The sequence below is a fragment of the Sceloporus occidentalis genome, unplaced genomic scaffold (assembly GCF_023333645.1).
Source record: "Sceloporus occidentalis isolate IW3139 unplaced genomic scaffold, rSceOcc1.0.p SCAF_28, whole genome shotgun sequence".
NCBI lineage: Eukaryota > Metazoa > Chordata > Lepidosauria > Squamata > Phrynosomatidae > Sceloporus > Sceloporus occidentalis.
This window is the reverse complement of record NW_028317008.1, coordinates 8,752,320-8,770,522: the sequence shown is the minus strand read 5'-3', so window position 1 is coordinate 8,770,522 and position 18,203 is coordinate 8,752,320. Positions and strand designations below refer to the sequence as shown.

The following is an 18,203-nucleotide window of genomic DNA, read 5'->3' as shown; positions in this document are numbered from 1 at the left end:
AATACAATACCATGACAAACAGCATTACAAAGAATTTTTACAAGATAACAAAAAGCTCTGATATTATTATTATATGTGTGTAAATAGGGTGCGTTACTTTTAACAACTTCATCTAAATACAAATATATACAGCATGTTATGTAAAACTCTATTTTTGTGTTACGGATCCACACAGTCTGTATCAAATACCCTTTTCACAGTTATATTTTTACTTTTCTATTTCACATCGTTTAACCTAAAGTCAAGATCAAATTTAATGATCAGATTCCCTTAGGCAAAAAAGAATGCTGTCCCAAACTCAGGTATGGGTATATATAATTTTTTTTACATTTTTTTTTTTTTTTTTTTTGCTCTCCACTACTGTACTTTTTTTGGTTTGTATTTAATATTTTGTCTATTTCAAACTTATTACTACTATGCTTTTTAATGTTTGTAAACGGTTAGGAGCTACAGCTATAATAGAAACCATTTTAAAATACTTCTAGAGACTTCCAAATATTTACCCAGAAATATGAGAACTAGGACAAGAGTGCCAAAACAACGCTAACTACAAGTAATTGACTTCAATGCATTCTATGTGCCTGACAGTATAATCATATACTATTTAAATGCAACATTCATTAGGTGTATGAAGCTGACAGTTATCAATATCTTGAACATCAACTAGTCCGGTTATTTTGCTATATGGAAATAGTTCACAATTTTTCTTAAGATTTATATACATATATAAAAAAAATCTGAGCACTGCACCTGGTTCTGTCAGTTTTGACTGAGAGTTCCAGTAACGCCACAGAAATGGAAGACCTTCAAATTTGTAACCTTAAGCAAGAATTATGTTTCCTTTCTGGGAAGAAAATAAATGGCATAGCTGGTAAAAGGAACCTGTGTGTGCTATCTTGTTGCGATACACCAATATGATAGATCAATATGGACTTCTGGTTCTTAGTTAACCATGTGAGGTCCTCTAGCACTTTTATATGGCGCGGCCTCAATACCTATAATTGGTTATTAGGGAAACTGCAACTTAAAAATATATATATTCTGAATTTGTGTTTAGTACGTCTACATTTCTTACTTTCCTCTCTCCTTGCCTAATGGATAATACTGCAAAAAAGCTTCACACTGATCCACTTGATTTATAACTCCTAAAAACAACTATAATCACCACAATATGCCTGTTAGGTTTATAAGCCTAAATATTGCTGAGCAATAGAAGTGGGTGAGCCACAAATTTCAGAGTCACAGCTAAACCAGAGCAAAGACAAGTTCTAAGACCCAGATCAGGAGGCAAGCCAGGATAATAAATCAGATTATCACCCCTGTAAAATGTAGAGATATAGACTGTGAACCACATGTGATGGCCCTCTGTTATCACCAAATTATGCGAGGCTTTGTCTGACTTGCCTCATGAGTAATGCTTTCATAGAAGAAAGGTCGTTAAATGTGAATTTGATAAGTCACATATTTGCTAACTGTCCCTTCACTCTTGGATTATTCAGATTCCAACAAAAAAACTACATTAACTAATTAATACACAAAGGGCAGACACCACATGTAAGATGTTAAAAGTTTAGACAGAGTGGAACAGAAAACGAGCAAGCTTGCAACATGATATTTCTACCTATACATACAGGCTAAACACATATAAAAGTAAGATTATTTTGTAAAGGGTAAAATTTGAACCAATTCATACACAATCACCCACCAAAAAAAAACAAAACTTTTTAAAGATGTCATACAATGTTATGATACGTCTAATTAAAACATTACCGTATTTAATCTACGCTCTATTATTCCTTAATGTACAGTTTAAATTATTTTCTTTCCATAACTACGCTGATTACCCTAACACTGTAGTGAACAGCATTTAAAAGGATCCATTGTGACCGCTTACCGTTAGGGCTAGAAGCTTTCCGTATGTGAGATGTGCTGGAATATGGTCCGGCTTTGATCTCAATGACTCCACATACCAGTGCTCTGCTTCATACACCTTGTTTAACCTCATGTAGGCTTCTCCTGTAGAAAGATCAGATAAGGATTCTAAATTAAGTGTAACCATCTTTTAAAAAAGCATGTTATCTGACCCAAAACAAACATCCCAGTTGGTGGGACAAAATATAATGTGTTCTTTTAGATACATAAAATTTTTGAGAGAGTTTTTCTTGTGGGGGAGAGGGAAGGAAGCTCCACAGTCCAGTTTAGTGCAGTTAATCTGAAAGGGGATACACTACATTTCATAGTGTCTGAACTTTCTAAACTGAGCCAACTTCATTTTGGAGATTTACAATACAAAGCTGCCTCTTTCTATAAATTCACATATCCCCAAGGACTAAAAACAAAAGTAGAAATACGTACACATTACAAGAGAGTTGAAGAATGTCTTATATGCCAGAACCTTGTTTATAAAATTAGGGGGAAAAAATTATGAAAAATGAAAATGTTTTCATTATCAAAAGCACTACAAAACATTCTAAAGTGTTGAGAAACATAATTTATAAAATATTTTATACTAATCATTAAGAATGTATTAAACATTGGGAAAGCAGTAGTAATAATAATATTAAAATTATGTTTTATGGGAAATATATAATTGCTTTAGATGAGCCAATATGTAAGATTTACTTCCGATATTTTATTATTGAAGGAAAAAACCATTGCAAGTGTAAAATTACCTTTAACTGCATTATTGTTTTGTTATTTAGTGTTTACATTTTTCTGAATATAATCATGCTTATTCATATTCTTCTTAAGGTAATTAAGAATTTTAAGAATTTTTGCAAATGAGAAGAATTTTAAATTGGAGACCCAACTTTGGACTTGGCAACGGTAGAACTCAAGTAATACCAAATTTTCAATTCATCCTGACAATTTTCTAATCGAATAGGTCTGTGAATAAACATGTGATGAGTAAGGAACTCTTCGACCTGTCAAAAACATTACCATTCCACAGTGTACATTTTCAAAAGTGTAAACCTTTATGATGTTCTTTTCAAGTGAATGTACTTCTTTACCCATAACACTCAAAAATGAGGAAGGGATCTACTGTAGCCAAGCAATTAACATCGCTTGACCATGAAAACAAAAGTGTCACACTGTAATATAATGATGCCTAGTAATGTTCTTGGTTTGACCTGGAGTCTCAGGGTGGAGCACTGCTCCAGGTCAGTTTCTACTTTCTATAGACAGGCAAGTGATGTTTGGTCATACCTACTTGCTGCCCACTACCCGCACTATAAAGGCTGGCAGGGGCTATCACTGCCACTACATGAAGCCACTTCCCAAGAAAAGTTAGAGCTTGGGGTAGCCTAATCTGGGAGGTTCCCAGCTATGTAAATAACCAAGGAACACAATGTTTACTCTGTCACATGTTTAAGAACAAAATACGTTATAGTGACATCAATTTAAGATCATTATGTTTCATTACCCCACTCACACAGGGCCTTTTGGGACTTAGCTGTCAATCGGCTTATGCGTTACTGTCGCTTCTGAATAGCCTCTTACAACTAAGTAGGATTATTGACATCACACGATGAGAAAAATCAATGCATCTCTTGTATATGTCTATCGGTTATAACAGAATTCTACAGAAATATAAAATGCTTTTCTTACGTAAATAGCTTTTACCCTTTTGAGAATGATCCCTAATGGTTACATTACCTGCCAGAAGAGACACTGATGGCGCTGCTTTGGTGAAAACACATTTCCTTTGCATTTATCTCAAGTACTTCATTAGTATTGATAGCAAGTTGCTTTAAAGCACAGCATGAAGTCATAAGCAATGAAGAAAAGTTCTTCTAAAACCTAATCGGAAACTTCAAGTTTCTGAGGTCTAAACAAGCTATTACATTTAACCCTCGCATATAAACAGTGTATGCATATTGCTTTGAATTATAAGACATTCAAAATATCTACAGCGAGAATCAAAAAGGTTGTGCTGGCTTGAGGATAATTTAATTACAGAGAGGCCACAAAGACAAACAAGATTTTTTTTCTTCAATAATTGGCAGGAACTCGTTACCAGTTTTTTTGTGGTCAAAACTTAGAATGGATACACTTGGCTAGTAGAGGAATTAATAATGCTATGACTCAAGGTGCAGGTGCAGAAATGCCAAATTGATGTATTTTTGCCATAGGCATTTAAATGTTGACATATGTCTAATTAGACCACACTTTAAGACTGCTCTTAGTTTTGGAAGTACCGTTTCAGCTTAAATGTACCCTAACTCCACAAATATCTCCACAAATTTTCCAGAATAGACACTATATATATTCTTTTGTACACTCACATCTGCAAAATTGTGAATATTTATTTAATGGGTACAGAAAGGTTTAATGGTCTGGATGTCACCTGCTAGAGTTTTTTTTTTTTCATGCCTCTAGCATCTTAAAAACTCTGAAACAGCAAAAAAAAACATACAGGTTATATTGCATTACCCAATTCATTTCATAAAGTTAAGCTCCACCATGCTACAACATAAAAATGAACAAAGCCTGAAATAAAAGCAAGGGCTATTTGTTCACTAAACATATGAAAACCTGTAAATGTACAAGCTGCCATTTTTTACGAGACATATGTGCAAACATTTTGTATTTATTTAATATAATCACTATAGAGTTACTTAAAGGGACAGTCTGAAGAAGGCTTGCACCAGACATTGAGTGAATGTCTAGAAACACTCAAGATTATCCTTATGTCCCAACAATTGCATTACTATATATATATATATATATATATATATATATATAATATATATTATATATACACACACACAGACAAACATATATGTATATGTACACCCACACACTCATAGATGACAATTAATCTTTGACCTGTTAAACATGCTTTTATGCTCTTAATGTTATCAATTTGACATGATTAGAGCAACTGCCCCATTGAAAATGCAAATAACATCTCTGTATGGCACACTTAGGTCTACTCAAATGCTGTAACAATGTTTATGTACTACTGGTATACACTTATTAATGCCATGTGAGCCTCAGACTGATTAAGACTCCGTAAGCCCCGAGCCCATAGCAAGGTAGTGCCTCTTAGCTACTCTGATGCATTAACAACACATTTTGCCATATCCAATTATAATGGGCAGAGACAAATGGAATATAAGAACACAGAAATATAATTGGGACCGGTGTTTGGAAGCACTGTAATACCTTCAGTGTTTTAGTGGGAGGGCTGAAATAAGAAAAGTAAAGTAATAATAATAATGAAAGAGATAATGCTATAATGAATGAGTTGGAGAGCAAACTGATATCTCTTAATATCCGTATGCATAGATGAACAGCCCTTTTATGTTTTCCTGTTTCAGTATAATACTGTCCTAGCATTATCAAAGCTTGTAAAACCATACTAATCTGAGAATAAATATTACAATTAAGGTCTCATTTTGACACATGTTTTTGTACCATGAGTTTACAGAACAAGCAGTGAATCTTGTTAAATAAGAACACATATAGGTGTTAGCTTTTTTTTGAAAGTAAATTTTAATATACAGAAGATACAGCAAAGGCTTTATTGAGTTCAATAGCTTAGTTACTCTAAGTTTTTACCTTGGCAAATACATAGTGTTTTTATTGCTACAGCTGTCTATCCTTATATGATAAATGATAAATAATCAGATCTTTGCATTACATACACTTTGTGAGGAAACCTGGAAATCCTAAGGTTTGAAGAACCATAATTTAATTGCACCTCCCCCAACACATTAATAAGGTTTTGGTAGCAGTATAAACTGCTTTGTGTGCCCACTATGTAGGAGGTGAGCGCAGGTTCTCACCCTATTGAGAGTGTGCCTTGACGTGGCGGGTGAGCTTAATTATGCTTTGGCCAATTCATATAACCAAAACCTCTCATTTATATTATGTTTATATATTTGTTGCCAACTTTATTAGGGTAAGAAAATTAGTTTTTGTTTTTTGTATAAATCCTACGGTTTGACCTGAAGACTCCTGGTATAAAGCCCTACTTCCCCAGGTCAGTCTCTTCTTTCTCCAGGTTGGGCCAGCACTGAATACATAATTTTAAAAATAGAATCCAAGTATTGTCCATATCTACAGTATCTCATCAAGTTCATTTAATCTGCTAGGGGCTCATATGTAATTGATTTACAAGAAAATGTTATTTAGATATACTTAGAGGAATACTATGGTTGGAAAGGCAAGGCACTTGGATAAAATGTCCTTACTTAAGTCTTTTAGCCACAACACCTTTGGCTGCTCCCTACAGTGTGCTAAGTTTAAATAATAAGGATTCCAAAACAAAAATCCCTCTAGGAACAAGAAGCCAAGAACTCGAAGCTTAGCTTTTCACAGGCGATGAACGCTAGTTACATAAAAAGAAGCATAACCTTTGACGTGCAATCAAACTGAACTCTCTATAATTTGTTTTATTGAAAATGTAATGTGCCCGCAGGGCATCCCCTTCATGCAATGCTACATGTGGCCATATAATTCCAGACAAGCTAATTAGGTACTGACACTGACTTGTTTATTTTCATGGTGAAATATAATGAATAGAATCACAAATGCACATCAGCCCAGTGATTTTCAGGAATCAGTAATTAATTGTGATACTCTGTGCCAGGGAATGTTCTTATTTAATCTGAGGTCATGATTCCACACACCGTAAGATTTTTCCATCAGGAATCAGGAAATGAGCAGAGAGGACATTTTAAACGTGCTGGAACAGCCATGCATTTTAATAGTTTCCTTATTGCTGGCTATAAATGCATCTGAATTGGCAAAAATAATATTTTAATCAAAAAAGGAGCAAGAATACTGACAAAATGAATACGATTATTCATTCTGGTGCCGATTGGGCAGTTTAGGATTAGAATTCTAGTTTCCAAATGGGGGATTTTTAACAAATAATATTGAAAAACAAAACCTTGTTTATATATATATATATATATATATATATATATATATATATATATATATATATATATATATATATATATATATAGTTAATATTTTTAAAGAAAGCATGTCAAGGGGAAACCTCTTCAACATAATCATCTGCATTTAAAAAATATATATATTATTTTTAAATTAAAACAGTTTCACAAGGTTTAGTTCAAATACAGACTTGAAAAAAATCAAATAAGATGATCACATTGTCATGAATAACAGCCTAAATTCTGTCCCTATGTTCCTGAAGTATAGTCACATAATTTCACTGGAAAGTTTACTTTTTTCATACCACTAAACTCATGGAAGCACAAATGACTGTAACAGGTGGGCCCATGTGGTTTTAAAAGCAATGTAATACAATAAACTGTATAATATCACATTTCCAGGAAAGGAAAAGACATCTAAACCAGAACCTGATCCTTAAGCAATCTTAATTTTGGCATTAAAGCATCCAAACACCCAAAAGGATCATTATAGCTTTTGACCCAAAGTTTTAATTGAAACTTTAAACAAAATATATTTATTTTCTAATATAGCAGAGTTGGGTCTAACCTTTGTAGTAACAAGTTATAATGCCAGACAAATTAATCTCTCTAACCTCAGCGTTCAGTGTATAATTTATATTCTAAAGATTAATGTCAAAGAAACCAGGGACGTCCTAGGCAAAAGTAAGTTTCTACTATAAAAAAGTAATACAGATGAGAAAATGCTCAACAATTAACTATTTTTCTCACTTCTGTTAGTGTTCTCAATATGAGTAGATAATAATCAAAGGGCTAGGCTCATCTAATTGCATCCCGTTTTAAAGCCCAGTCCAAATTGTGGATTTATTTTCATCATGCCCTGCTGATTTTGTATGTTTGTCCACTGACAAAGACATGATCAGTCTATATTTTTAATGGTAGGTTTATTTGAACAGTGAGACATAGAACACCAATAACGCATTTCAAATAAGTTATAAATTGATTTGCATTTTACTAGTATTTGATCCTCTATCAATCAGCAAGATGTCTGGCTCCCAGGTGTCTTTTATACAGGTAACAAACTGAGATTAGGAGCACTTTCTTAAAGGGAGAGCTCCTAATCTCAGCCTGTTACCTGTATAAAAGACACCTGTCCACAGAAGCAATCGATCAATCAGATTCCAAGCTCTCCACCATGGCCAAAACCAAAGAGCTGTCCAAGGATGTCATGGACACGTTTGTAGACCTACACAAGGCTGGAATGGGCTACAAGATCATCGCCAAGCAGTTTAGTGAAAAGGTGACAAGAGTTGGTGGGATTATTCGCAAATGGAAGAAACACAACAAAAATAACTGTCAATCTCCCTCAGTTTGGGGCTCCACGCAAGATCTCACCTTGTGGAGTTTCAATGATCATGAGAACGGTGAGGAATAAGCCCAGAACTACACAGGAGGATCTTGTCAATGATCTCAAGGCAGCTGGGAAAATAGTCGCCAAGAAAACAATTGGTAACACACTACGCCGTGAAGGACTGAAATCCTGCAGTGCCCGCAAGGTCCCCTGCTCAAGAAAGCACATGTACAGGCCTGTGTGAAGTTCGCCAATGAACATCTGAATGATTCAGAGGAGAACTGGGTGAAATCGAGCTATTTGGCATCAACTCTCCTCGCCGTGTTTGGGGGAGGAATGTGGCCTATGACTCCAAGAACACCATCCGCAGCGTCAAACATGAAGGTGGAAACATTATGTTTTGGGGTTGTTTTTCTGCTAAGGGGACAGGACAACTTCACCGCATCAAAGGGACGATGGATGGGGCTATGCAGGGCCAGCCCAAGACAAAATGCCGCCTGGGGCGAAGTTTAAAATGCCGCCGCCCCCCCCCCAATTTTCTACCCTTCCTCTCCCTCCCCCCTTGTACTTACCTTTCAGCAGTCCTGCAGCTAGTCTCCCTGCTCGGTCTCGTGCCGGTTTGTAATGCTGAGCGCCGGAAATTACGTCATCTTCCGGCACCCAGCATTACAAGCCGGCACCGAGACCGAGCTAGAGGGCTCGCAGAGGAGAGAGAGAGGGGCGTCGAGCGGGCAACTTGGTAAGCGAAAACAACTCGGCGCCCCTCTCTCTCTCTTCCGCTTTAAAAAATAATAAAAAAAGGGCTTCGAAAGTGCCGCCTGGAGCAGTTGCCCCACTCGGCTCCATTGTCGGGCCGGCCCTGGGGCCATGTACCATCAAATATTGGATGAGAACCTCTTTCCATCAGCCAGGGCATTGGACCCAAAACACTGCCAAGGCAAAAAAGGAGTGGCTCAAGAAGAAGCACATTAAGGTCCTGGGAGTGGCCTAGCCAGTCTCTAGACCTTAATCCCATAGAAAATATGTGGAAGGAGCTGAAGGTTCGAGTTGCCAAATGTCAGCCTCTGTGATTGCCGACAAGGGTTTTGACACCAAGTACTAAGTCACGTTTTGCAAAGGGGTCAAACACCTATTTCACTGAATAAAATGCAAATCAATTTAGAACTTGTTATTCTGTCTCTCACTATTCAAATAAACCTACCATTAAAATTATAGACTGAGCATGTCTTTGTCAGTGGGCAAACAAAATCAGCAGGGGATCAAATATTTTTTTTCTTTCACTGCACACTACCACATTGGAACAATAAAAATAGGCGCTGAGGTAGACATGATCTTATCGTCCACTTGTAAGGATGTTTTTCATACACGAAACCCATGTCCAATGGTAAATCTTTTTGTAGCAAAGCCATTCTTTCCAATCTTCACATTTGTTTCTTAAAATTCAATTTTTGTGGCAAAGAGTTCATGATATTTAACAAGGTATAACACCAAACAGACTAAACATCTACTAGAAAAGGCAGTGAAAGTTCTAGGGAAATACAAAAATGTCTAAGTGCCAGAGATATGTGCAGTGTATTGCCATAGGTTAATAAAACAGGAAACAAATGCAAGTCTTGAGTATCGCATCAGCAACAGAACTAATGTGCTTGTCAGCTAAACAGGTCGTATGGAATGCATGATGTGGTGGAGATTAATGCAATAATGGTGAATAACAATAGGAAAAAATATGTGAAAGATTAACACCTATACAACTGCTAAAATATTCTTAGGGGTGAGCTATCATTAATCAACTCAAGATGTTTAAATAGGTCTATAAAAACATTAACCAAAGCAAAGTAATAAGCTAGACCCATGAAACTCATATATAGGACAAAGAAATGGGGAAAATGATAATTTAGTAGGCAAACAATATTGCCTTTGAATGTAAAATAAAATTAAGTGATCCCTCTCCATCATGTGATTGTCTTGGATTCAAATGCAAGTTAAATCTGTTATTTAAGCTAGATCACGTGAGCAAGACCATTTTTTATAGTACTGAATGAATATAAAATAAAAGTATAGGATAAAATGATTTTTTTTCAGTTTTTAGCACCTTACCCATCATGTTGTATAAGCTCTGTGGAGCAAACTGCCTAGGCATTTTCTGTATTGCTTCTTTATATACAACAAGAGCATCCTGCCATGTAAAAAAACAAACAAAAAAATACATATTAGAAAGTCTTGGTACTTTAACTTGAAATTTAAAGTTTGATGATCAATCACATATTTTGTAAGGAGAAACTTACTTCATACTGCCCTTGCTCATGGAGTAGCTTCCCCAAGTTATAAAGGCAACTGGTCACAGAGCTCTTATGAGCATTCGGATCTTTCAAATTTTCATCTGGAATCTCTGAGCACTTAATAAAAGTCTTTCTGGCCTCCTCTGCTCTTCCCTCATTCATAAGAATTATACCTGTATTCAAGTATGCCGCTGTAAAAATATATATTAGAAAAAAGTAAATTAAAATCCTACAGTAGAGTGGGTTTAATTTAATTTAAACTGATTTAAACCAGAATTATTTAAAAAAAATTGAAAATACATAAATTTTAAATGGAAGCATTATAAACTAATGAACTACTACTAAAATTATGTATTTGAAATGTTAAATATACCAAGTTACATCTGCTATCATGTCTGTGGATAAAGGCACAATTTGAGTATGCAGAACATTTAGTTCAATTTGCTATGTGCCTCCATTCTAACATATATTTAATGCATTTTCCTCTTTTCCTCTTTTTAGTCTTAAGCTATTTTACATACTATTTATCAACATTACTGCCAAAACTAGCATACCTTCCTTTGATGAATACTGAAAAAAATTATTTAGTTAAGGAAAAAAGCATTTTGAAACATTTTAATCTGCCATGAATAATAATTCTGTATGGTCTGTATACATTTCTGTGACCCACAAACCCACCCCCAACAAAAAATAAGGTATTGCAAAACACTTGCATTTATCACAACAACTTAAAAATTGCTTTTAGGCAATCTACTTGCTCACGTGGCCCATGAAAGTATTTTTTTTTTTTGTTCTTAAGAAGGACCACCATGGGCGATTGGTGGTTCAACCTACATGCTTGTTCAAAACCTTTGATCTCTACAAACACTGCCAATTAGGGTGCCAGTTGTGCTGATGGTTTTGTGGTGAGGACTTGGGTCCTTTATCTTATTTCAAAAAGGACTCTGATGATAATGCTTTACAGATGTGTATGTGGATGATAAAATGTAAATTAAATACTTACAAGCTAGTGTAGGCCTGCTACCAATTGCCAGACTGTAGTAATGCAGGGCCTCTGAAAACTTGTTGTTTTCCTGAAGCAACAAGCCTCTATAATCAACACAAAAAAATATTATTTCAAAATGATCATTCAAATTTTTATATAAACATACATGGAAGTCCTTTTTTGAGTATAATTGAATTCAACATTTTAAGAAGGGCTGAGCCCCCCCCCATCCGTAATTATACTGGGCCAACTCACCCCCTCTCCAGTGTAGATCTTTCATAATATGCAGTGAAGCTAAGAAGGTGAATGTTTCGACGACAGGCAAAACATATTGAAGAACTTTTAATGGCAAAACATATAGATTGTTATCTCTAAACAAGCAACATGTACAGTGAAATGTGATAAAATAGTAAAAGATACCATCAAAGAAATGTATGTTTATGAATATTTTCAAGCACCTTCTGAAATAGACAGTTTTCCTCTAGATGTTATTCTGCCAACAAATTTCTACAGCAACTCTTTACATGCGATTACATATGCTTCTGAGAGAAGCCATTATATAATAAATGCATGCTGGTGTTCAACCAATGCGATGTGCTCAATGAAGCAAGTTACCAATAACGGTGATACTAAAGGTCCTGTGAAGCAGAGCTACACTGTAACTTATTGCATTGGGCAACAACCTCGGAATACTTAAGTTGTTAAATTCATGAGTTGTGCAGCGAGCGTGACTTAGGTACTGATGTGAACATCATCCTTCACAAAATGATTTACTGGACACCTGCTTTGAGCAGGTATTTCAGCATGTGGTATGAGCACACAAAGTACCATCGCCACAGTACTAATATATAACTGTTAGAAAACGAACAACATGAAACAGACCAATTGTGGTTAAATAAAGCTTAAAATCAAACTGGTAATTCGACAGCTACAGGGTTTTAGACGGTATGAAAATATATAGATCAAGGCCCACACCATAGAGCAAAAAAACAAAACTCAAAACATATCTTGGTCTAGGCCAGTTTTTCATTTCTTGGGTACACAAGTGAAGGCTAGATACAGATATTTTCCTAAAATAGAGTAAATGGTATAAAAAGGGCTGATTTACACATTGAGGGTTAATAACCATACAGTATTAATTTTTTGCCAGAACAGTTGCTAATATAATTGACCTTCCTTATGCTTTGCACTGTGTTTCCATGAAGCGCTATTTGGTAATGACCATTCAGAATGACAAAATGTTAACATTACCAAAAAGTTAGTGTACCACCAGTACCAAGAGACCCCAGCTGGGTTCAAACCTTACTGAGCAGGGTGTATCTATGTATAATTAAAATACATTCAGACATACATCTTTTGCAGCTCTGAGAGGACCAGTCACCTAACAAACTACTGTTAGTACCACACAGAAATTACTTTAAGAATTGCTCTTTGTGATAAATACCTATTCACCCACTTAGTAAAAGTTCACACGATTCATTCATTATTAAATATACTTAAAAAAGTTAGCCAATGAACTAACATTTCATTTGGCAGGGATTTATAATCAAAATGCAGCATGTGTACACATTAGAACAAAACTGCTAGCTGTACTGCAACTTGTGCCAACACAAAAGAGTTGATAAAATACAGTTCATCATTTGATGCAGATGGGTTATTGTGAAAATGTTTACATTTTACATATGTGCTTTAAAAGTTTATGATCTTTTAAAGTTTAGACTAGAGTGGGATCTGGTGGGAACTATTACATATATGCCTACCGTAGGGTGACCACATCAGCCATGTTTTCCAGGACACATATAATATTTACATATTGCTGACCAGCCCAGATAAAGTGCAGTACAGTATTGATGATGATTAACCAATTGGTTGCCTTTCATGAGTGTATACATCCCTCATCCTGCAAGGAAGCACTTTACCTGTGCTTATCATCAATATTTAAAAAGTATGTGTGTCCTGGAAAACATGGCCACTGTGGTCACCTTGGCATTTGGGCCCCAAAACCATGTGACCTACCCTTTGTGTTATAAGAATGAAAAGCCATGGCTGTATGCTCTGCCATCGTTTTGTACTAAATAGCATCTGTTTCTCTAACAGGTAACAGCACCAAGGCACCTTCTTCTTCTTTTCCATTGAAGGCAAAGCCAAGTAAAAGAAGAGATTGTAGGGTCACAATTGAATTAAATGAGCAGGCTATAAAAAGGAGGTGGATGAAAATGTAGAGCAGATCACATATAGGGGTGGGGACGGACAAGATGTGGGTCTATGCTGGAACAAATTGGAAGCATGAATGGAATAGTAGGAGGATGCCAAAGTAAGAGAGAGTTGGCATGAAGGCTCTCAAAAGGCATTTGCCATAATGCTAATCTGGTAACGTTCCAACTAACTAATCTATATCTAAATGGCACAAACTAAATAGGTAACCAACAACAAAGGTTGCTCTTAATTATCTGGAATAAGAATCACAGAAAGAGTATTGTGAAACTGCAGCCCATAGTGCTACACTATAATGATTTATATCAGATGTTTGGCCATTGAGATTTACCTCACCTTAAGCACAAATAGCAGATGCACTGGATATTTGCCAGCAGGCTTTCCTGAGTATCCAATATGTAAATTTGCACAGAAAAGAAATAATACAGAGCAGAAATCAAGGGTAACATGGAGCAATTATTGCTGTTAGTCTCATTGAGGGGGTGCCTAACCCTTACATGCCCTAAAAAAGGGGGAAATTATAATGTGAATATTGCCCTTGTCATGTGGTGTAAATTAGCCAGGGTCATGGTACAGTATTCATACACATCTAGCAATCCTTCAAATAATGAGAGCAAATACCACACCTAGTTTGGGGTAATATAAGTGGGTTACTGATTTTCAAACATTGCCCCATTTAGATAAGATAGCTCATAGGTTCAAATGGCATGATCCAAATAGCAGGACCATTCCAGTAGTCACTATGGTTGTATGAAGGTTTTCTTAAGCTTTGCAACACAATTCCTCTTTATAAGTGACCCCCATCTTCCATTAAATACATTTAATTTATATACTCCTACTTTACATTTCTACATTAAGAAAGTAGAAGCACTTGTGCTTTTGTTTCAATCTTTGGGATATTAATATCTTATATCCCACACTAAAATGTTATCATTTGAACACCTAGGGACTACTGGAAAAATGTGTAGAACAACTGTATTCTGTCTGCAGTCATTACATATGAAGGAACAAGAATTTACAATCTCCAGATCTACTCCAAGGTAGTCTCCTGTCTAATAAATCCTAGAGAAGTGCCATATAGATATTTGTACAATTTGAACAAAAAATGCAATTTGCTATGTGTCCTTTTCTTTATTGCTTTCTGCTGAACATTAACCTTTAGGAAGGCCTAAAAAATTGGACAGACATCTGCCGAGCAAGCCAAATTGTGCATTAGCCAAACATAATGTACTAATTACACACAAGCAGCTATACAAGCTGGTTATTAATGACGCTTTTGACCACGAAATTATCTATTACAGGTTCAAAAATTACTTCTTCAGAGTATGGCTCTTATCAGCTCTACTATTCTTTCATCTCCATCATATAGTTAATTTCCTGTAGAAAACGTCTGGTTTGACTCCAGCGCCTCCCCTGAAATGGTGTCAGTTGGAGCCAAGCATCTGGCTCAAGCTGGCAAAGGCTCACCAAATCATAGCAAGGTCTGGTACTTTTATTTATCTCGACGAGTGAATTTAATCATTGTGAAATGGTTCAATACATCGAATCTTTTCTGTTTTTTAACAAACGTGCCCTCCTTTACAACAAAGTGCATCACACCTTTAAATTTGTTACTACAAACATTTTACTAATATTAGAATAAACAGTCTGTCAATAAATTAAACATACTGTGGTATATTTTGGCTTGGGATGGTACAGATATATCTAACTAAATGCTCAAAATGTTTTTCTTTTTATAGTTCGATCTTACTGTTTAATGAATTCTGCTTGCTTTATAGCTACTATATGGCCAAATTTATGCGTAAACATGTGGTGCACATTATTCTTCTGACTGTAATCTGATACCATCTGCTTCCATCTATGAATGCATTTCCTGATAACAGAGATTCTCAGTCCACTCATTAATTTGTACAGATGGGAAAACAGTCAGTAACAATGTTTGGATAACCACACGAGACAGCATGGAAGCCATGGATAACAATATGATTTTAGAAACGGAATTCAAGCACATTAGCAGATTTCACATTGTGCACATAATAAGAAATACCTGTATCCCCTCTCTCTCTCACTATAGTTAAACAGTGATATGGACAGACTTCCTTTCAACTAGATCGTGTTAACTGGGAATTCTCATCAGATATATGTCCATCAGAACCTTTAATACACGTCTGCATTAAAGGGGAGCACTTGATCCATGTGAAAAAGTCTACCCAGGCTTCACGGACTTTCATGCCATTTCAAATCTGTCGAAGCTGATTGGGAGCTTAGAGAACATTTTCCGTTCCATTTGGTTTTCGCATGTATTACTTTGCAAAAGATTGTAGTCCATTTTGTAGACTTTTTCTAATTATGTTAATTTGTTTTTTTTAAAACAAGAAAACAAAGTGGGTTGTGATCTCATAAACCATATATTCATTTAGGTTCTACAAACAATGTTAGGAATGCTAATAATTGTGAAAGCGACTACGTCCCTATATAATTTATTATACTTTATGATCTATTGTTTTATATTTTAAACTTTATAAAGTTTGCTTTTGTTTTTATCTATTTTTGTGCATTTGAGAGTCTTATCTTATGAAATAGAAGGCATACAACATTGTATGCATTGCAATCCCCAGGTCCTTAAGGTTTTGATGCTGACATTTGGTAACTTGAACCTTCAGCTCCCTCCACAGATTTTCTTAATGTGCTTCTTCCTGAGCCACTCCTTTGTTGCCTTGGCCATGTGTTTTGGGCATTGTCATGCTGGAATACCCATCCACTACCAATTTTCAATGCCCTGGCTGAGGGAAGGAGGTTCTCACCCAAGATTTGACGGTACATGGCTCCATCCATCATCCCTTTGAAGGGGTGAAGTTGTCCTACCCCCTTAGCAGAAAAACACCCCAAAGCATAAGGTTTCCACCTTAATGTTTGACAGTGGGGATGGTGTTCTTGGGGTCATAGGCAGCATTCCTCCTCCAAACATGGCGAGCTGAGTTGATGCCAAATAGCTTGATATTAGTCTCATCTGACCACAACACTTTCACCCAGTTCTCCTCTAAAACCATTCAGATGTTCATTGGCCAACTTCAGACGGGCCTGTACATGTGCTTTCTTGAGCAGGGGACCTTGCGGGCACTGCAGGATTTCAGTCCTTCACACTGTAGTGTGTTACCAATTGTTTTCTTGGCAACTATTGTCCTAGCTGCCTTAAGATCATTGACAAGATCCTCCCGTGTAGTTCTGGGCTGATTAGTCACCATTCTCATGATCATTGAAACTCCAAATGGTGAGATATTGCACTGAGCCCCAGACCGAGGGAAATTGACAGTTATTTTGTGTTTGTTCCATTCGCGAATAATCCCAACTCTTGTCACCTTCTCACCAAGCTGCTTGGCGATGGTCTTGTAGCCCATTCCAGCCTTGTGTAGGTCTACAATCTTGTCCCTGACATCCTTGGACAGCTCTTTGGTGTTGGCCATGGTGGAGAGGTTGGAATCAGATTGATTGATTGTTTTAAGAGAATGCTCCTAATCTCAGCTCGTTACCTGTATAAAAGACGCCTGGGAGCCAGACATCTTGCTGATTGATAGGGGATCAAATACTTATTTCACTGAGTAAGATGTAAATCAATTTATAATTTATGTGAACTGCGTTATTCTGGATTGTTTTGTTGTGATTCTGGCTCTCACTGTTCAAATAGACCTATCAATAAAAATAATAGATTGATCATGTCTTTATCAGTGGCAAAAGTACAAAATCAGCAGGGGATCAAATATGTTTTTCCTTCACTGTACATACAATGCACAACCATATCATTAGCATGTCAGCACTTCAACAATGTAAAGGATATCCTGAATATTGATTACTGGACAACATTTACAATTAACCACAGAGCTAGAGACTAACCTTCCACAATGGGATATTAATTTACTAAGGGCCCCTGGAATTGCATACTAAATTATGCCTGATTAATTAGTAATTTTCTGCTTGCATTGATTCTGAAATCTGCATGAACCATTTTTATGTCTTCATATAAAAGCTATTATGCCGTGACTTGACAGTGACCCACACAAGAAAGGGTAGGTACTTGCTCAGGATAATCAATGGCCCATTAGGGATTTTTTTTCAGTGTTTGCTGGGGTACATGTTTGTTACAATGAATTTAAATGTATGGTTCCAAAAATTCAAAACAAAAGTTATATAAATAAGACTCAAACCCACTTTTTGTAATATAAATACTGTAGCAAAGGTGACAATCTCCAGTACTTTAGGGCCATAAGAGATCATAAATCCTGTATATTGCCTTGTTCTTTGTAAATACATCAGGATTTTGCAAGAAAAAATATGTTGAATCTTGCATTTCATTAAACTCCAAGTTACAGGAATGAAGAGGTAGAAAGAGAGGTGATAGGCGTGTGTGTATGTGAGGCTGTTTTTTATAGTTACGGTTACTGATTATACAGTAGAAAATATGTTATATAACAAAGTATTTTTATACA

General features: G+C 36.0%; 1 protein-coding gene across 1 annotated transcript in view; it reads right to left on the bottom strand.

The window, feature by feature from the left end:
- Positions 1-18,203, bottom strand: part of LOC149299782 (protein O-mannosyl-transferase tmtc2) — a 127,134-nt gene that overhangs the window by 29,454 nt on the left and 79,477 nt on the right. The window contains exons 5-8 of the mRNA XM_089486198.1: positions 11,524-11,609; positions 10,527-10,711; positions 10,339-10,417; positions 1,895-2,016 (exon numbers count right to left, since the gene is read on the bottom strand). Of these exons, the coding sequence (XP_089342324.1) occupies positions 1,895-2,016; positions 10,339-10,417; positions 10,527-10,711; positions 11,524-11,609 (472 nt within the window). The remainder of the gene's footprint in view (positions 1-1,894; positions 2,017-10,338; positions 10,418-10,526; positions 10,712-11,523; positions 11,610-18,203) is intronic.